This window comes from Parambassis ranga, chromosome 8 (genome assembly GCF_900634625.1).
Source record: "Parambassis ranga chromosome 8, fParRan2.1, whole genome shotgun sequence".
NCBI classification, from domain to species: Eukaryota; Metazoa; Chordata; class Actinopteri; family Ambassidae; genus Parambassis; species Parambassis ranga.
Genome location: NC_041029.1, coordinates 3,709,261 through 3,729,792, shown reverse-complemented (window position 1 = coordinate 3,729,792; position 20,532 = coordinate 3,709,261). Strand labels below are relative to the sequence as shown.

Genomic DNA, 20,532 nt, shown 5'->3' with positions numbered 1-20,532 from the left:
TGTAATTTTATAACGTCCCTCTGAGTGGAGGCTCCTCATAGTTCAGGATGAAGGGTTAAATAGAGAGTATGTGTGTGTGTGTCCCAGGGCCTCGTCCAGAGCACTTCAACGACCAGCATTATTATATTTTCTTTATTTAAGCCAAGTTGGTGCTACACACGCCACCCATTACGCTGCTTAAACTCTCTGAAAGGCACAGAACAGATCAGTGGATTTTCACAATATCATCGTCCTCCAGCCATTCATTATTCAGCCTCCTCCTCCTCTGTGACCTCCTTCATCCTGAGTGCATCCAGCCAGAGGCCAAATGCTCCTCTTCCTCCCCTCTGTTCCTCCACCTCTTTAAGCTTCCTTTCTCGATTTTCATGGCAGCATCTTACAGAGATCTCCTTTGCTCCTCTTCCCCCACCTCTTCCTTCACCTCTTCTTCCTCTATGTCCATTGGAGTTATTGTTCCAATGTTAATTTCAGTATGGTGGTGCAGTGGTTAGCACTGTCACCTCCTGGTTCAGATCTGGGGCCTGTCTCCTCACAGACATGCATGTTAAGTAAACTAAGAATTATAGATTCTAAATTAGGTGCACCCTGCCTCTTACCCTTTGACAGCTGGGATGGGCTCCTGTACAGGGATATGAACATGAATAGATGAATGACATCTCCTCTGACTCCTGAGTTGTGCTTCTGTTGTGTTTGTGAGGCTGATGAACGTTAAACTTGTAATGGTACTTTAAAATCTGGAGCAAACCTCTTGCTGCTTCTGTTGTACTCTTTTAGACTGTTTCTAGTTCCTCTGATCTCTCTCCTCCTCCTCCATCATCCCTCCTCTCCCTCTGCATCCCTTTCTCCCTTCCCTACCTAACTTTCCTCTCCTCCATCCCCTGCAACCCCTCCTCCTCTTAAACATCACACAATCCCCTCCTATCCCAATGTAGCACTCCCTCCCTTTCTCTGTATCTCTCCCTCCCTCTCCCTTTCTCCCCTTCATCTCACCTCCAGCTAGCCGGAGCACCCCCCTCCTCCTCCTTCTTTTCCTCCTCCTCCTCCTCCTCCTCCTCCTCCTCCTGTTCTATCACACAGCCCGCCTGCTCCAGTCCACTTTCTCTCTTTCTCTCTCCTGTCTCTTATCTTTCACTCTTGTTCATTCTCTCTCTCTCTGTCCTCCACTTCTCTCCAGCTGCCAGACGCTCACAGGCTTGCTGCTCCTCCTTCAGCCACTGAGGATCCAGAAACAGTCCGGACGAAGATCCTGTCACAAGAGGTGAGTGTGTGTGTGTCTGTGTGTGTGTGTGTGTGTGTGTGTGTGTGCATGTATGTTATTGTTATTCATAAGCAGCTTTTAAAATGCAGACAGGAAGGTGAGAGGAGACAAAAAGATGTGTCGAGCTGCAGTGAATGACAGGAGAGTGAAGAAGAGAAGAACAGCAGTAAATGATGAAGGTGATGATAATGCTGATGGTGTGTCAGAAGAAAAGTGAAGAACAAAATTTGGTGTGATGCTGCAGACACAGCAGCAGCATGAAAAGCACAAAAACAGTGTTTGATAGAACAAAGGAGTCTGAAAAATTAGTAAAATATCATTTAAAAGAGGACGGGAGGAAGCTGCTTCTACACACACAGCCCTGCCCGCCGCCTCCTCCTCTCCCGTAAAATCCCATTCACAAACAGGACCTAGAAACAGGCGATGGTGATTGGTTCCCTGAGCGCTGTGTATCTGTGTGCATTTCTGTGTGTGTGTGTGTGTAAGACACATAACAGTGTTGTAAGGAGACTCGAGGCTTGAATGAAGCTGCAGGCTGTTCTCTCGTACATTAACGTTACGAGTCCACAGTGCTGCAGACACACACAGAGCATCCTCAGTGACGGGCTGATTTGCTCATAGGCTGCACTCCCATTTCTCTCTCATTGCGTCATTTTTCTCGGAACCACGGCGTTAATCTGATATGCCTCTAAAGTAACAATATAAGGATCAGCAGAGTTGATAAAAAATCTAAATCTAATAAAAAGTAAAATGCTGTTCTGCTTTAGCCTCGACTGAAAGAGGCAAAATTGTTTTTAGTTTAGGGTGGAAGATTAAAAAAAATGCCTGACAGCTGTTCTTTAGACGTAGCAGGCGTGTATTGATTCTGAGTGAAACTAGAATGAAACGACAGAAACTCTGGACTGAGAAGTAAACAGTGAATCTGTTCAGTGGATTTGGAATTGAAGCTTGAAATGTCAAACTGTAGAACACACTCTTACTGTGACCACACTTCCTCTTACATTCACATCCTCATACACTTCATCAGCTCCTCCTCATTAGATGTGAACGTCAGGCTGCTGCGGGGTGCCACATTTTCTCCTGATTTCATGGAAGTTAACAAGCGTGGAGCTCTGTGGACTGTGAAACATCCAGGTGTGAAATACTGCTCCTGTGGGAGTGTGCGTGAGACACAGAGGTAATGGTGTGTGCAGCTGCAGTGCAGAGGGATTTGTAGAGTAAGGGTTCTGGCCCCCACAGTGGGTCCTGGACTTTAAGTATGTGTGTACAGCCACAGTATGTCATCTTGGTGGTTTCCACTTAAGGAGCTCTGACTGCTGCTTTTATCATTCACACTGATGTGACGATGTAACCCTCTGATGGTGCTTGAATCAGGGATCGGTGTTTATGTCTGATAATGTCGTGTAATGATGATCATAATCTGTCATAATCTCCTGGATGACCCGTGGCTGCTGAACATATGGTCAGTGTGTCACCACAGTTCTACCATTTAAAGAGGCTGTCTGGATAATTAAAGCAGCGTTCCAGCCTCAGAACAGAGGTCACAGGCAGAATTTGAATTGAAGATTTTATGAGAAGCACAATTAACCTGGTGTCCAAGGCTGCTGTTACACAGCTTTAATTAAAACACACTGCAACGAAGTCACATGTGAAGGAGAGGAGGCCAGTGGACACACACTCACTGCACAGACACACACACCGACTCTTACTCACTGCACACACAGACACACACACTGCACTGCACACACACACACACACACACACAGACACTGCACACACAGACACACACACACAGACACTGCACTGCACACACAGACACATACACACTCACTCACTCACAGACACACACCCTGATATGAAAAGGCAGGAGCAGGCCACAGACGGCCACCTAGTCACATTCTCACACACACATGCTATCACAGTGGGCCCTGACAGAGGGCTGTGATTGGCCAATGGGCTTCTGAGAGTCATCTCTGCTTTGCTTGTGTGTGTGTCGATTCAAGGACAGATGTTGTGTGTGTGTGTGTGTGTGCTATATTGTGCGTTGTGTCTGTGAATGTCTGCATGTGTGTGGATACACTGGCCACCTGCTAATAAGGAATTATGAGCATGCAGTGAGCAGCGTCTGTTGGAGCATCAGATGTTCTTTGAATCAGTGATGGGACTGCAGCAGTGCAGACAGAGCTCAGCTGCACACGGACAGAATGAAAGGAAGGTCTCAGGTGTTCTGGTGCTCTGTAATGGCCAAAAAAAGACAATACCTGCATTACTGTAAACACTGTTGGTGTAAAGGTCATCTCCAAACGCACCACACAGCTGAGCTCTATCGGTCCAAAGGCAGTCTGTGAGGAGAAACAGTGAGAGAAGTTTTCAGTGAGGACAAAAAGTCGATGCTAACTTTAGACTGTGACAGGTCAGTCCAGAGTAACAGCCCATTTCCAATTAGAAAACCTGTGACCTCATAATGAGATCATTAACACACTCTTGGTCAGATGGGAGGCAGAGCGAGCAGAAATGGATTGAGAGTTTTCTTATTATTCCAGCATGGTCCTTTTTTAATGGAAAGTTAATAGGATGAAGATGTTTTGACCTATTTTGTCACTTAAAGCCTTCATCTTTGGGGAGCAGGTTCCCAGTATATATAGACGATTACACTGTTTCTCGTGCAGTAAACGGAGCAGTCCCCAGGTCACATGTGTACTTGGTCAACAAATGTGTTGAAATCAAATTGTTTAACATACAAGAACTCAGTTATTTACTTATCCTTTCTGGTTTTATTTTCCATGTTTCCAAAGTTAGATCATTTAAAGCAGAGGTCACCAACAGGCCGGCCGCTGTCCGGGTCCGGACCCAGAAATGAAACGGAGGACAGAGATAACACTAAGTAGAAGTGAAGAAAAGTCAGATAACGATAAATAAATAGTCCTGCGGTAATGTTATGCTAATTTATCGTGGATTGCTGGTTGCAGTCGGATTGTTTCCGTCACGCCGATATTCAACTAAATCACTCTCTCTCCTTGCCTCTGCTCACACACTCACCACTTTGTTCTGCTGTACTTGTGCAAACTGTGCGTACTTTTCTATAATCATGAAAAAAGTTCTTAAAATGTGCCGACCATTAGATTTGACAGTCGGATAAAGATTTCATGTTGACACAACTACAAGGCTACTGTGTGTTATTGTGCGTTTGGTGTATTGGATTACAACTGAAATACATGTTGTTTGTTACACACATTAAACAGGTCAGGTTGTGTGTGTGTGTGTGTGTGTGTGCAGAGTAACACAGTGAGTTGTATCCATTAAAAATGCATGACATCTGGTGCTGTGATTGAATCCAGCTGGACAAGTGAACCCTCGGTGATAATGTTTACGCCTTGATGCTCTCCATGCACTTCAGTATCACACTGTTATCATCAGTGAGAGGTGATGCTTTGATGAGGGCCTGTGCATGCAGGAACAAAATCTCTGGCAGCTGACTTGTATCATGTGTGCATCAGTGTTACACAGTTGTGTGATTCAGCCGCTCTCCTGCAGGCAGAACTCGTTACGCCGTCTCTGCCTTTTGTGGCTTCCTGAATGACTGCACATTTTCCTCCTTTATGGAGCGTTCCATCCTGCTCACTTTGTAAGAAGGCTGCCCGGCGAACACGCTTCAGGACAGGCCATGCACTAAAGTGTGGACTGAGTGTCAGAGTGAGCACGAGAAAGCTGTGAGGGGGAGTTGTGTGTCTTTGTGTGTGAGCATTCGAGGGTGTGTTAGCTCCAGTGGTGTATAGGCATTCTGCTGCAAGGTCAGTGGATCTGTACACCCGTCTCTTCTTGCAGCGCTGCAGGAGCTGCTGTCAGTGACAAGAGAGAGTTATCCACCGAGCAGATCCAGCCATCGCTTTACAGACGAGCAGCATTCACTCATGCAAACGCAATTCAAATGCAGCTACTCACACCAGGCCACCAGCACTCACTGAAGTGTATTGATGGGGAGTGGATCACCGTCCAACCACATCATTATCAGCCTGTGAGGAGAGTCCACATTTAGAAAAAAAAGCAGCAGTGCAGCCGAGTCGTCAACATGCAAACCAGACCAAAGCAGCTGCAGACAATCAGAAGCCTCTATGGTCACTGTACAACAGGACACCGGAGCAGCCTTGGAGTGGTGTTACTGTAAATATAAGTATGTACAAATAGACCAGATAAAAATAGAGTAAAAGGTGCAAGCAGAAAAATAGTGCAAAAACAGAGCGTTCTATAAATGTTGTGTATGGAGTGGATGCAGAGCTGTACTGCCCATTGCAGCTAATGCACACAGAAGTTGAGTGAAGAGAGCAGAGCATCCATTATGAGTGGTACAGAGCAGTTTCTGATTCAAGGTCAAATTTCTCAAGATGAAACTAATCTGTTGACAATGTGGTCAAATGGAGTCCAAAAAAATCAAAAGCACCTCCACCCCCTCCCTGCCTCAGACATGCTCCAGAATATAAATGGTGTTTTCCTTCCTTTGGTTGGGTTGCCTACAATGCTGGAGGCCAGTGGAGAATGGGAGATGGGAGTGAATGTTCCCCACCAACAGAAAAGGGAGAGAACAATGAGGCGGTAAAGCTGCTCAGCAGACAACAAGAGGACAAAGAGGCAGATACAGAGACTCACCAGGGGGAAGCTGAATGGCAGATGAACAGGAGAGGACCGATAAAACGGGTGGAGGTGATCAGAGGAATCAACAACACCACTGACCCTTTGAATGATTTTATTCATTGTGTAGATGTAAAATATTGATTCACGGAGTGCCTTATAAATCTCTGACAGTTTGTAGAAAAAATGTCTGATTTCCATACTTGAAGGCTCCTTTTGCTGCTGACATTCATAAATCTCTCTGTAGAAAACATGACTGAACTCAGAGAGAAACAAAGAGCTACTCCAAAATGATCAGAGGCTTTTCAAGTGAGATTACACACTGGTAGCGGACACCAAACCACGGCAGCGTCTGTGCTAACAGACAGAATATTAAAGGTTAACTCCCCCAGCTGTCCCTGCCCGGTACTACCACTCTGCCCAGTGACTCCTCTTCCTCCTACTGATGTCTCTCTGACCTGTCTGCAGCTCTAAAAGTCCCACGTACAGTCTGTGGAAAAACGTAGTTGTGTGTGAGAGAGTCTGTAGTGAAATGAAAAGCTGTGTCTCTGCCTCTCCTTTGACCCGGTTCATGTAGGACTCAAACTGTATGTTAGTCTCATCTGACCCTTCTATCTGTCTCATCTGTCTCCGTTTCTCGCAGTCTCTCTCTCTGTCTCTCTCTATTGGTCTCTGTCTGTCTGTATCATCTACCTCACCTGTCTCTCTCTGTCTCCGTCTGTCTGCATCTGTCTCTGTCTTTGTCTCATTGGTTGTAGTGTTTTCTCCACACAAAGCCTGGCTAACAGAACTCCATCACTTTAAAGCCCTTACATCACACTGCTGTGAACCAGCCAGCCATGACGAAGACTGCAGTATTTTCAGCTAGGGAGACACACACACACACACACACACACTTATACACAGTGGCCCTAAACTAATTGACTAATGCGGCGTCTTCACATGTTAGAGTAGAGATAAGTTAAAGATGAGTGTTTTCAGATGAAGGTCAAAGTCACACCTCATAGTCAGTGCGATAGTGAGTGTGTGTGAGAAAATGTAAAAGGACCTGCTGCCTGAATTAATGACTAAAGTGTGTGTGTGTGTTGGTGTGCACTACCGGCTGTAGAGCTGGGTAATGTGAAGGACACCACGATACGAGTTGTACCTCGATACAGTGCAGTATGCTACGATGTGATTTGATACTAATAGGTACGTTGTCTGGACACCCGTCAGGAAAGTCACTGCATCGGTTTGCCACTTGCTGAAGCAGCAGCTTTATTTGAACATATGTTATACCTTACACCTGGAAACACAAACGGGTCCACTGATGATGTCTCTTCCTGCACGCCCCGGCCGACCTGCAGCTACACAGCACACTGTGCTGACACCTTTCTGTCAGAACCAGCAGGCACGTTCTCAGGTGTCTGAGCTGCAGGAGCTTGTCTGATGGATCAAACCACACAAACCAGCCCTCACTTTAACAGGAGAGGCCATCTGAATGCTGCTTATTGTTCAAACAGTCAAATGTCCTCAGACAGGAAGAGAACCTACAGAGGGTGGGCCTAAATCCACCAGACCTTTATTCCACATTGTTTCCCTGCATTCCAGGAACCTTCGGTCTACTCTGCCTGATTTAAATCATTAACGGTGGTGGTGTTTTGTGATAAATGCAGACACTGCATGAATCTGTCCCTCAGAGTCAGCCTTACACAAATATTAACACTGGAAGTAATTAATCCAGAGATTGTACTCGGCTACTGCAAACATCTCACTGACTCCTTTCAGAAAGTTTCGCTGAGATGCAGCAACTCCTCTGTCGTCTCCTCCAAGTTATAATGGCCATTTTTACACCTCATTGAGCCTGGAGGCAAAACTGTGATGTGCAGTATTGATGCTGTTGTCTATTTAATGAGTGAGATGAATTAATCCATTTGGAATTAGAAGAAAGAGAATAATGGACATGGAGAGATGGAAAGCCTGACACCTCAGGGGGATCGGACTGTGTGTGTTTGCTGCATATCAGTGCAGCATGTCCGTTTTTGGTAGCCTGAAATAGACATTATAGCAGAAGCTGACTGGCGACACATGACAGGGTATGTTTCCTGGAGAGAGAGAGAGGAAAGGGAGTATGCAGAAATGCTGGTACCCTGATGGGCCATTGGCCCACTGTGTGGATGTGTGTGTGTCCTCCCGTGGTCATCATTCAGTGCAGCGCACCTGGAGTTTAAGAGCCCATCTGCTGTGGCCAAATGATCCGGTGAGAGAGCAAGAGAGAGGTGAGGATTTACCGCTGAGAGAATGGGGTGATGCAAAATGTGCCAAAAGAGGTGGTGGCACATAGATGTGTGTTGCTGAGCAAAAACAAAAGTATAAATTAATGGGGGGGGAGAGCTGGAGATGGAAAGAAGAGGAGAGCCAAATGAGAGGGGGGAGATGGATGGGAGTGTTCATGTGGGTTGCAGGACACGTTTCTGCAGTTTTGAGCCACAAAGATAAAAGAGGGAACAAAGTAATCCAAGATGGAGGACAGGGCGAAGCCAAAGTGTGGCTGAAATTAGACAAAGAGAAAAGAAGAGGCAGTGAGCCTCATTGGATTCTCATTAACGTCTTCAGTCTGGTTCCAGTCCAGTGGATGATATCACCTCAATAAAGGTAGGGTCCAAAGACACCCCCCACCCCACAGGGGTCCACTGGAGAGCAAGAGGAGAGTTGGACTGAGACATTTTTGCATCCATCAGTAAAGCTGACGTTTGTAGCCGGTAAACAGCACAGCAGTGGGTTTTCCTCTGAAGTCTGAGGACCTGTGAGGAACAGCTGTAGGTGAAAGGAGTTCTGTGGCTACTTGAAATGCAAACAGAAACTCTCCGGTCCTGCCTGAATGGAGAAAGGCGTAATGATGAAATGAGAAAATCATCACAGAGTTTGATGAGACTGACAGCTGCCAGCATCCAGCTGAGAGAGATAATATTACCCTGACAGAGAGAGGACAGACTGAAGACGACATGGACGTACAGCTGAGAGAGAGTGAGGGTAGAGAGGGTACACAGCGAAAAGAAAGGAGGAGGACGGAGAAGTGAGGCAGAGAAACAACGTCCACGTTGTCAAATAGGAAACGAAGGCGTCCACACTGTGCCTCATGGCTGAAGGGGACGGAGCTGGGTGTCCTCTGGGTCGTTGGACTGCTGTCACCAGCTCAGAGTAAAAGAATGAAGAATGTGCTGAGACTGATTAAACTGTCAGCTGATTGCTTTCATCAGTTTTCTCCTCCACCCTGGCCTCTCCACCCTCTGCTCTCACTTTCATTCATGCACCTCCCTCTGCAGCCCACGCCTCTCCTGATTACTCTCCCTGTCTGTCTCCTTGTGTCCTCCCTTCCCCACCTCCCGTCTCCCTCCTTACCTTCCTTAGCCGTCACATCTGATTCCATGTCAGGAGCTCTTATTGGCAGGCTCAACTACTACACCCTCACTTGTTGCTCTGTGTGTGTGTCAGCAGGTGTGTGTGATGCGATTTGTGAAGGGGAAAAAGAAAAGTGTGTGCGTGCTGTAACTCCTGGCAGCTTCTTTAGATGTTGCCAAGCAGGCAGGGAAGCCGGGCGAACTGCTGCTGAATGATAAAGCCGAGCCTGTGGACGAGGGGATCAGAGGAGATCTCTCTGACACACCTCACTTTTATCATCACATCTGCTCTGTATTCACTTCGGCTCTGTTTGTTCTGCTAGATGACAGCAGTGAGGTGTACACACACACACACACACAGAAACAGTGTGGACACTGATAGGCACTGGTGGAGTTTTGATGCAGGGTGCTGAACATCGACTCCCTCCAGAGCAGAAGCTCCCCTTTAGGGAGTAACAACAAAGGTCAGAGTATTGATCCTGATTTGTCCAGAAAAGCTCAGTGAAAACAAACACACACACACACAGAGCGCAGGGTATGTGTTGGAAAGGGTTAATCATCTCTTCATTATTTTGGACTTCATTGATCCCTTTCAGTGCACATGTACGTGTATGAATACATGTGTACATCGGCTGTCTTCCTGACACCATGTGATCACATGTGTTGTCAGTTGTCAGTCTTATTATAAATAACTTGAACACTAAACTTCTGTCTAAGCCCACAGCGATTAAAGTAAAGCAGTCCTCTCTCTCCTCAGGGTGGATGTGTGTGTGTGTGTCTCTGTGTGTGTGTGTGTGTGTGTGTGTCTGTGTGTGTGTAGGCATGAGCAGGTCAAAGGGTCAAAGCCAGCAGCAGGATAATGCCACATTTGGACTCGGGCTGTTTCAAGCTATGAATAAAAGTGTGAATGAAATGAAATCCTGAGGCTTCTTTCCAGAGTGAAGCTCCTCTTGTCTTCCATAACATTAAATCAGACAGAGGACTATTTCTAAGCATACATCACTGGATTGATATTGAAGTGTTCTCTGTGCAGCGTGCTCCTCCGGGACTTTCAAACTGTGCATTAGCTCTATAACATCAGTAGTAGACTTCACATGATACCCTGCAGTCTGTAATTTGTTGTTTTTCTGGGCAGCGAAAACAAGTCCTTCCTGGAAACGGGGACGTCTTAACGCCAGCTGCTCCATCATAGTGACGCTGTCTGCTGCATGCTGCCGGCTGCTGAAATCATTTTAATCCAGAAAGTTTGAATGAAAGCAGTTTCTCTTTTGCTGAACAATTAAACACAGTGAGGGGCCCTGCAGTCTTCACAATCAGCTCACAGAGGCCACAGCTGACTGCGCTCTATTGTCTGATCACATCATGCTGTGGTGGCAGGTCTGCACTTAATAAGTACAAGTCATGGTGCCATGGGACATTAGCAAGCAGCGGATCGATGCACATGAGATGTCAGTGCATTAACTTGACTTAATTATAGTGCCGCTCTGGGGTTTGAGGGCTACTCCTTCAATAACACACAAAGGCAAGTGTTACTACAAGTGTTCGCCATCATGTCTCTGGTATATGTCCTCCCTATTAGACAGGATGAGCTAGCTTAACCACAGAGAGAGTACCACTGAAGGACTCACTTCCAGCAAGGCTCTGACTTTTCATGCTAACCAAAAGCTAGCTGGATGCTAACAATCACACTGATGCCTTCAGTTTATTGATTGATGATGTAAGGATGCAGAAGAATCCTTCAGCTGCTGACAGAGATCAGACACAAGCTGCAATGCAGGTGCACAGCTAACTGCTACCCAGCTAGCATTCAGTTATATACACGCCAGTATACTTCCTCTTCTTGGCTCTGAAATATGTTTTTTTCTGTGGAAACTTGTTGGTCACAGAGCCGTGCCTCTCTTTTCTCTCTTTCTCTCACACTGTCATATTTCTGTGCTGGAACTCAGATTGCGTCTGAAGTCAGTCTGAACTATTCCCAGACACCTGTTGCCCAAGTTCACACCATTCTTCCAGCCAAGGCTGGCACCGGATACTGTGTGAATCAACCACTGTGTGCATGTGGCCTGTGTGTGTCTGCATGCTGGGGTTTAGTGTCCATTCAATGTGCAGTGTACTGAATGTGTGTATCTGCATTAATGTGTGTTGATCATTGTGCATCAGAAGTGACCTTCTGATTTTAGCTCCTAAAGCTGGATTAACACTATCTATCTATCTATCTATCTATCTATCTATCTATCTATCTATCTATCTATCTATCTATCTATCTATCTATCTATCTATCTATCTATCTATCTATCTATCTATCTATCTATCTATCTATCTAGGCACGCTGAAGCAGTGCTGTATTCCTCCTAACATCATTTATGTATGAGTAGCCCATAAAAATCTTGGCTGCTGTAAAGGCGGCTTTGTCTCTTTCAGACGCACTCACACGTCATCTGTGACAGACTCCATCTCTAGAACAGAGAACTACATAAATCAGGTTTAGTGTTCATCCTAAATGTTGTCAAAAAGTTGATGATGGTAGAACAGTGCTTTAATAGGTCTGATAACGAAGCAGTCTGAGGGTTCAGACGAACAAGCAGCCATCAGTCTGTGGGTACATGATTTAATGAGGCAGAAACTGATCAGTCCTCCTAAACCAAAACAAACTATGCACCACTCTCTGTTCACTAAACCGTTGGCAGAACAGGGAGAACTGCTTAGCCACAGAACCTCACAGTCACACACATCACACTGTTGTCCTGACCTTCGGTGAGGTTTTGATGCCTCGAACGTAAAACTGCAGTCACACTCTGAGTGTTCAGTATACAGCATCGCCTGAGTGCTGCTGCACTTCTGTTCTGCTTGACAGCACATTACTGTGCCTGTGCATGCTGCAGGCAGGCGGTGGTAACCCAAAGAATTGTGCAGAATAAGGGGGCTTCTGTCTGTTTTGTCAGTGTGAACAAAAGACTCTGTGGAGCCGTGGAGGACAGATAGATATTTCAGTCAGACATTCTTAAGGCTCTGTGTCAGGGCAGGAAAAAGATGGATATCATCTTCACTGCAGCACCATGAAGAAGATGATATCGTTCCTCTCTCTCTCTCTTTCATCCTCTCTGTCCTGTCTCCCTCTTCTTCTTCTCTCTGTCCTGTCTCCCTCTTCTTCATCTTTCTGTCCTGTCTCCCTCTTCTTCTTCTCTGTCCTGTCTCCCTCTTCTTCTCCTCTCTGTCCTGTCTTCCTCTTCTTCTTCTTCTTCTTCTCTGTCCTGTCTCCCTCTTCTTCTCCTCTCTGTCCTGTCTCCCTCTTCTTCTTCTTCTTCTTCTTCTCTGTCCTGTCTCCCTCTTCTTCTTCCCTCTGTCCTGTCTCCCTCTTCTTCTTCCGTCTGTCCTGTCTTCCTCTTCTTCTTCTGTCTGTCCTATCTTCCTCTTCTTCTCCTCTCTGTCCTGTCTTCCTGTTCTTCTCCTCCTCTACCCGCCCACTGTCAGCAGGAAGGTTCTTTCTTATTTACCTCCTGTGTGATGCATGGCAGTACATGTGTAGTGATCAGTTCTACACTCTTTATGAGGCATTGTGGAATACTTTGATGTGGGATACATCTAAAAATTGTCGCTACACATTGGACAGCGCTACAAAATGGCATATAAAGTGGATGGAGGTGGATTTCAGACACAGCCCAGGTGATAGAAGTTTTGGGAGAGAGGTGTCCTCAGTGAAGTTAAATGTGGCTGTGACGCTCTCTGTCTGCCTTTGTACTCGAGCAGGCTGAAGATGTGTCTGCATTATGCTGGCTTATCTGAACTCCGGTTCAAAGAAATCTCCTGCCTGCTCCCATCAGCATCACTCTTTCTATTTCTCCTTGAGATTCTACCTTGTGCTCCATTTTATCTTCTCTGCTAATCCCAGAAAGAGCAGCACCTCTTTGTTCTAAATTCTGTTGTGTAATCTCATGCTCTGGATGAGTTGGTTTATTAAAAAGAGCAACAGGAAAACCAAAGAAGAAATTAGTAGCCACAGCCCTGCTGCGCTCCAAATATAATTCACCTACTGTTTGATCATGATCTGACTAACAAGCAGTCAGATCCTCAGGAGAGCTTTATAATGAGCAGAACGACTTTTCTGCTGATGGTTTGCACAACTGCTGAGGGTCCCAGAGTCCACTGACCTGGAGCCACAACAAGAAAACACAAGCTGGACCGGAGACATTCTGAGGTTGTCCTGTCTCAGCCCTCCACCTGTCCACTGTCCATCTCGCATCAGATGGACCAATAGCCCTCATTCTTCCCTCTTCCTTTGGCTTGGTTTCTATTTCTCTTTTCATCTCTTTTGTCATTACCATTTGAATTTCTCCTCTGTCATCCTTCACCTCTCTCCCCTGTCACTGCATCACTCCCTCCACCTCCTTTATCCTGCCACCCTGTCAAGTACCTTAGCAGACAACAACAAGAAACTCCAGACCATCGTCCATCTGCAGCCCTGTAAGAAAGTGAAACTTTTAGAAGAGAGTTCCATAAAAGGGATGCATCACAGAGAAACACGCACACAACGGTTTCTAATAGAACTGATGCAGTTCTGGAGGAGACGGGAGGGGCAGACTGACAAAGGCAGATGTGGTGGGTTGTCCAGCTTAATTAGCCTTTAGGACAGATGGACAGTAAAACTGCAAAAACAAAATCAAACACTGTTTTTCCACAAGAAATCATCTGACAAATAATCCACAGTAAGAACAGTCCAAGTCAAACATTTCCTTATTAGGCCACAAACAATAAATCTTTGTCCATTTAAACAATGTTTTGTCTAAAAGTCTGTCGTCCAGCCCCAATAAAACATTGGCCATAAAACTGCTTCCTCATAAATACGATGTGTTGACAGTGGACACCTGTTGTCTCACACATACTCACACCACACTTCACATTCACAACACATGCATGACACTCGCACACACATAAATCCATCTCTCCCAGTAAAACCTGTTTATGGCCCTTACATACAGACAGTAGTCTTTAAGTGTGCTCTGAGCAGTGCTTCCTAAAGGTCAGCCTCTTCAGTCAGACCACTGAACAGCTGATGTGTGCTGTTATCTTGATCACTTCACTTCTATAAGTGAGCCCTAGGGAGGATTCCTGTGAGTGCTGCACGGTCCCACAGAGGCGAGCAGCCTGCCAGCACCTCAGTGCTTCACTGTCGGCACTTTGCTGCAGAGCCACAGTCTTTCCTGCAGGCAGGTCGCTCACTGACCACAACAAGAATTACAGTAAAGTGTCTTCTGTTCTTTCAGGCTAATGCTAGTGTGGCAGAGGATCGTTCTACCAGGGAAAGCCTGAGAGGGTCCTCCATATGAGACAGCTCCACTGTGCTGCTGTGATTTGATTGGTTGTTCGGTGCAGCCTTGGAGCTGAGAGGCAGCTTCTGTCTTCTTCTTTTGTTCATTGCAGATGATCAAAGTGTCGGTTTATGAAGCCACGGGAATAAAGAGCTGTGAATGTGGTGATGGTTCCCGGAACATGCAGTATATACTGTAAGACAATATGATGTATGTACATGTATGTTGCAGATTCAATGATTATAAACCCTAGCTGCATTAGATTGTGCTTCATTGGGTCGCAGTGGTGTTGAATGTGAAGCAGCCAGTCGGTAATGATAGAGCTTGAATCAGAGCGATGACTTAATTTATGACTGATGATGTCTAACGGGAGGAGATGGTAGATTTAAACGTGCAAATTAAACATTTAAGGGACAGAGTGAGGCAAAGAAAGGAACCAGAGATCAGATCAGAGGACAGAGACTGTCCTTGGGTCGGAGGTATGAGAACCGTAGGTGGAGAAACCAAATGGCTGAAAGGAGGCAGTGTGAGAGGAGTGGGAGGGGCACGAGAGATGGAATCTGGAGAGGGTGGCGGTTAATGATTATTAATAGTAATGTTTGATTAGCATGAGTCCAGTCAGACAAGTGATACTGAGCAGCCTACCGTCTCTGAACCCAGGGGACATGTATAAAACAGAGCCAGCAGGGCCTCTGGTCATTTACTGACGTCCCCCCTGCATCAGGACCTCTCCCACCACCAGCAACAGGTAAGAGGAGGAGTGGCTGAAGAGTCGGTATGTGTCACCTGCTGACGATAAAGTATTTGAATGATAGCCTATCAACAGTATTTACCCTCTAATATCGACACTTCGCTGCCAAAATAAGAGCAGGTGCAGTTTTAGTGCAGCGTTTACTTCAGTCACTTCAGTGAAGGTCAGATTTTAATTAGACCTGATGAGATGGAGTGTGGTGTCATGTCTGAGCTGCAGGGTTAATGTAAAAATGCTGACACAGTAAAACCCATGGAGAAATTGATTATGATTCCATAATAAAACACTCACACTCACACAGCATACCCTGAATATTCATGGGCAGGCTGCACTTTACTGGATCTAGTTAATGAGGATGTATTATTTTTGTTTGTGTGTGTGTGCTGAAGCCTTCAGTGACAGATTAAATGGAATTTACATCTTTAATTTGTTTGGTAATATTTTATGTAAATGTGTAGTTTAGATGACTTTCATCATGTGTTTTGTTCTCTGGCTGAGCTGTGACTGATGTCGACTGTGTGATGAGTAGGAATGTTAAACCATAACCAGGCATCATTAAAGCTGCTCCGACTGACTGTGATGATCAAAAATGTTGAATTGTGTATTAGAAGTTGGACCTTAATGAACTCAATTCCATTTTATTCATAGGCCAACTTTTACAGTTAGAACAGTCTCAGCAGACACCAGCACGGGCTAATAAAATCAGCAGATAAGCTGACACGACTTTAAATTCTCACACACGGCTATCGGTTATTAACATGAGGGCTGAGAGGCGTAAACACTGCTTTAATGACACTTTAATTAACTAACTTAATATGTTTATTTCACTACAAGAAGGATGTTGTCTGTGTATAAACAGAGAATATGTGAACATATCAGCCAAATGGACACATCAACAACTTTTTATTATCATATCTCCATCATATCTATTATCTGGTCCCTGCTAGGGATGTTGTTGTTTTTTTCATTTGCTAAGACCTGACTTGAAACAAAAGACATAACAATAATTCTGAACAAACACTGGCCATTGAACCCCGAGCAAGCAGGCAGTGTCGGGAAAACTCCCTTTAACAGAAAAGGAACCTTCAGCAGGAGACAGCTCATAAGGAGAACCTTCCTGCTGACAGTCGGGTAGAGGAGAAGAAGAAGAAGAGGCAGACAGGACATACAAAGTCTATTTCTGTAGAAGGTTCACCTCCAGTTCACACTGCAGGCAGTAATACTGAGGAGGCAAATTTTTCTGCTGGATTGCGTGTCCGTCTTTCACCTTAACGCCGCCTTTGTATCTGTAAGACACACACACACGCTCAGGCAGCTCAGGTTTCTTTAAATGTAACTATTTCTACTGGTCTGCCTGACACCTCAGTAACACATTTAAACACACACACAGATACACACTGCTACAGTAGGCTAGGAGCTGGCAGTCCTACAGGTTGGTTGGGTTTCCAACACCTTGTGGACAGTCGGGGACTTCCCAGCAGGAACCCACATGGCTGACAGGTCAAACTCCTGAGTGGACACAGCAAACACTCACAGGTCTCTGTTTGTATGTCTGCTGTTCTGTCCAGATAAAGCAGGCTCGCTCTCTTAGATGTATTTTTTCTCAATATTTTCTCTGGATCCACAGACAGGTTCACAAACTCTATGACTGCAGACACACACACACACATAAGAACAACAACAGTTCAGAGAACAAAGAGCTGGATCAGGCTTTTGATTCTTTTTAATTGTTGGTGCATGTGCTCTCAGATGTTTTTCTGTGTGTTAAACCTGAAGGCATTCTGATGTGAAGTCTCTGAATATCTTCATCTTATATGAGATCCCACAGCAGCACACAGCTGCAGTGGACTGAATCTCATCCTCCGCATTTCAAGATGAAGGCTTTCAAGGCTCTGTGCTTATAAGAGTAAGAGGTTGTGGCCTCGCAGTGCTTAGTATCGATCAATACGGTGTGTTTGAGGGACAACAGCCTGCCGCTCCACATGCTCCTGCTGATGATGATCTTTTATTCTTACTGGCCTCTGAAGGTCCAGTCTGTTTCAGAGTGAACTCATCAGTGCGATTGTGGACATTACAGAGTTAATCACGTAAAAGCACAGGGTGATATTACAGCGCCTCAGACATGATGCAACAAAACACTGTATGAGAGAAACGTACAGGATGCTCTGGCTGTATTTCCACTGTGAGAAGGACAGATGGATCACATTATTCAGTATTATGTGCTGCACAGACAGAACACACACTGATGAGTGTGACAGTGTCACTCCTGTGACTTTAGCTCAAGGCCTTTCCCTTTGTATCAGCCTGACACTATCGCTTCAAACACTGTGCTGTTCTTATTATGCCTGCACCTTCTGTCTCACTTCCATCCATCATCCATTAACACGCTTCGTCCTGCAGGAGCCTGTCCCAGCTAACTACGGGTGAGAGGTGGGGTCCACCCTGGACAGGTCCCTGTCTCACTTATTATTCAGAAAGTTTGAAGTTAATAACATTTGCTGGGTATGTCCAGAAATGCATCCATGTTGTTCTCCACACTGAGCTGTCAGCTGGCCGTGGGCCTGATGGATCCTCACAGGTTTCTGCAGCAGTGGGCCTACCACTTCCAGCCAGAGACCAGAGAACAATCCCAACAGTGGAAACGGCCAGAGTCTGTGAGGTCTGCATCACGGTGATGGTGTCTGCTTTCTGGGTGCTGCTGCTGGATGAACAGCACTCGGTCAGGGTCACTTTGTTACAGGAGCTGATCACCAAGTCCGCTGCAGGACAAAATCAACAAGATTCAGACCACAAGTCCACCACCACCGCCGTGTTCTCCTGACCTACAACTTTAGGCCAGTACCTCTCTAACAAGATATGGGACGAGCTCAGAGGTTGCCATGACAACAGTAACAACCTTAAGACTTCTACAAAGAATGGCTGCTGTGTCAGGATTTCTAATCAATCCACCAACCTCTGTGACATTCATCTGATGCAGCAAGTTCACAAAACTAGATCATATTCACGTCTGTCAGCATCTGTTCCCTGACAATAAATAAAAACGGTCCAGTCATTTGTGGGTGTTGTCATGGCTAGCTTTGTCTTTTAGAACACACACGTCCTCCTTCACAAAGTGAGTTCAGAGTGCTGCTTCCTCTGACCCACACATCAGTTGCTCCTCATCCTTATGAAGATGCGCTCTGTGTGAGGTCAGCATGTGTGTCTTGCAGTACAGACAAGAGGGCATCAGTCAAAGTCAGGGGGAGGCGACGGCGTCATCTGCAGCGATCAGGTTCGGTGACGCTGCGTAAAAGTGCTGTTAAATGTCAGCTCACCGCTCATAGTGTGAGGTACCAGAGGTGTCAGACACAGCAGGGACTCAGACGGCCTTTTAAAGCCCAGATGGACATGCTTTCATCACAGAGACACCACACTGGATCTCTGTCCTTAACAACCGTCTGTCCTTCCTGCTGCAGCGCCTTCCTCACCTTTCATCACTCGTCAGGAATTCATCCTGCCACTCATCGCCTCCTTCTCACATGTCCTGATTTCCTGCTCCATTTCTCTAGTGTCACCAGTGTAATACGAGAATGTCTCTGAGTTCTCTGCTCTGTTTTTAACCTTGTCCCCTCTCTGTTCCTCTGTCTCTCTCTCTCTCCATTAGCCAAGATGGCAATGAGCAGCATCCTCAATACTGACAACATCAAGAAAGCTCTAGATGCATTTGCAGGTAAGGAGCTTCACATCTCAGGGAGCACTGACACTGAAAACATCTCTGCCCACTCTTCAGGTGCACAGTGGTCCTTTAAAACAAGTGCAATGAGGATGGAGCTCCTCCACCTAAAAGAATGTTCCTTTTGCCTCATCACCCAGATCAACACGGAGCAAAAACCTGTTCACACCGCTGAGCAGCCTTTAGGATAAGATAACCCTTTATATTGAGCTCTTCTTGTTGTGAAGGTGCTCACAGCTGAGGTCCAGCAGTCTCCATCAGAAGCAGTTTGGAGAAGAGTCCACAGTTAGAAGTTAGGATGCACATTCACAGCACTGATGCTGCTCTTTGTGTGTGTGTGTGTGTGTGTGTGTGTGTGTGTGTGTGTGCAGTTGCTGATTCTTTCGACCATAAGAAGTTTTTTGAGATGCTGGGTCTGAAGACCAAGTCTTTTGATGAAGTGAAGAAGGTCTTCACGGTGCTGGATGCTGACAACAGCGGCTTCATAGAGGAGGAAGAGCTCAAGTGAGACACACTCTGACACACACACACACACACACCTGGACAGTCAACAAACTCACTGACATGTTCGTCCTGCTGTGCTCTGTAGGTTTGTTCTGAAAGGTTTTGCCAAAGATGGCCGGGACCTGACAGACAAAGAAACCAAAGCATTTTTAAAAGCAGCTGACAAAGATGGAGACGGCAAGATTGGAGTGGAAGGTAAACACCACCATCAGAATTCATTAGTGGAGGTTCACACAAAGCAGCATGTTGTCCTTCACACACACCGAGCTGATCAGCTGTGATGTCACCCAGCTGTCACATGAAGAATGTAAACATCCTGATGCCGTTCTTCTTCTTCTCTTACAGAATTTGCTGCCCTTGTGAAAGAATAAAATTGTCACCTATCACACTGAAAGATCACCCCCAGCCTCCACCACATCCTGACCCCCATCTCCTGTCCCCCTTCACCTCCTCTGGCTCCCCCCTTACCTTCAGACTAAAGCTGATTCCTGCTACACATGCCCCTCCACCCAGCCGCTGCTGCCTCCACGGTGCAGCACTGAGGTGCAAAGAGCCACAGCTCCACTATTTATTTGACTGTTTTGATACAAACTATTTGTTTGTGTTTAGATAACAAAGTCTGCAGGAATCAAGTTTGAAGTAGAAAAGTACAAAGCGAGATTAGAGAGAGAGAGAGACTGATTTCCTCCTGTAAGATTCTGACTTCTCATCTCTTTGTCTTCCTTTAACAGTAACTCCTCTCACTGTATTTACTGTCTTCTGCTGATGTCACCACTGACTCAGAGCTCTTCCTGCATTTGCAACCCCCGTCCTCTCCCCCTCCATCGGCCCCTCCACCCATCCATCCTTTCTGCTCTGGTAATGAGTTGTAAAAACACCAAAAGAAGAAAGAAGTTAAGCTGTGAAAGAATAAAATAAAATGAGAAATCAGAGCCTGAGACTCTGTCTGTCTCTACTTCCTATTAAGCAGATCTTCAGCAGGCCTTCACAGTCAG

The 20,532-nt window shown here is 45.9% G+C and overlaps 1 protein-coding gene across 3 annotated transcripts; it reads left to right on the top strand.

Moving 5' to 3' along the window:
* The first annotated feature begins 1,102 nt into the window (after positions 1-1,102).
* pvalb6 (parvalbumin 6) lies at positions 1,103-20,469 on the top strand. Of its 3 annotated transcripts, XR_003671051.1 has the most exons (6): positions 15,184-15,318; positions 18,965-19,030; positions 19,405-19,537; positions 19,623-19,732; positions 19,883-20,080; positions 20,269-20,469. XR_003671051.1 is itself a non-coding variant. In XM_028411344.1 (5 exons), the coding sequence occupies exons 2-5, from the start codon at positions 18,970-18,972 to the stop codon at positions 19,906-19,908; spliced, it is 330 nt and encodes a 109-aa protein (XP_028267145.1). In that variant the 5' UTR covers positions 1,103-1,258; positions 18,965-18,969; the 3' UTR covers positions 19,909-20,469. The 3 variants fall into 3 exon arrangements, 2 of the variants coding, with proteins under 2 accessions (XP_028267145.1, XP_028267144.1); XM_028411344.1 differs by lacking the exon at positions 15,184-15,318 and adding an exon at positions 1,103-1,258 and having other exon boundaries at positions 19,883-20,469; XM_028411343.1 differs by having other exon boundaries at positions 19,883-20,469.
* Positions 20,470-20,532: the final 63 nt, after the last annotated feature.

Bases quoted from the DNA above. Each gene is read 5' to 3' on its own strand.
- pvalb6 (XM_028411344.1), top strand. From the start codon at position 18,970: ATGGCAATGAGCAGCATCCTCAATACTGACAACATCAAGAAAGCTCTA. The intron at 19,031-19,404 runs GTAAGGAGCTTC...GTGTGTGTGCAG, and splicing joins AGCTCTAGATGCATTTGCAG to TTGCTGATTCTTTCGACCAT. The intron at 19,538-19,622 runs GTGAGACACACT...TGTGCTCTGTAG, and splicing joins ATAGAGGAGGAAGAGCTCAA to GTTTGTTCTGAAAGGTTTTG.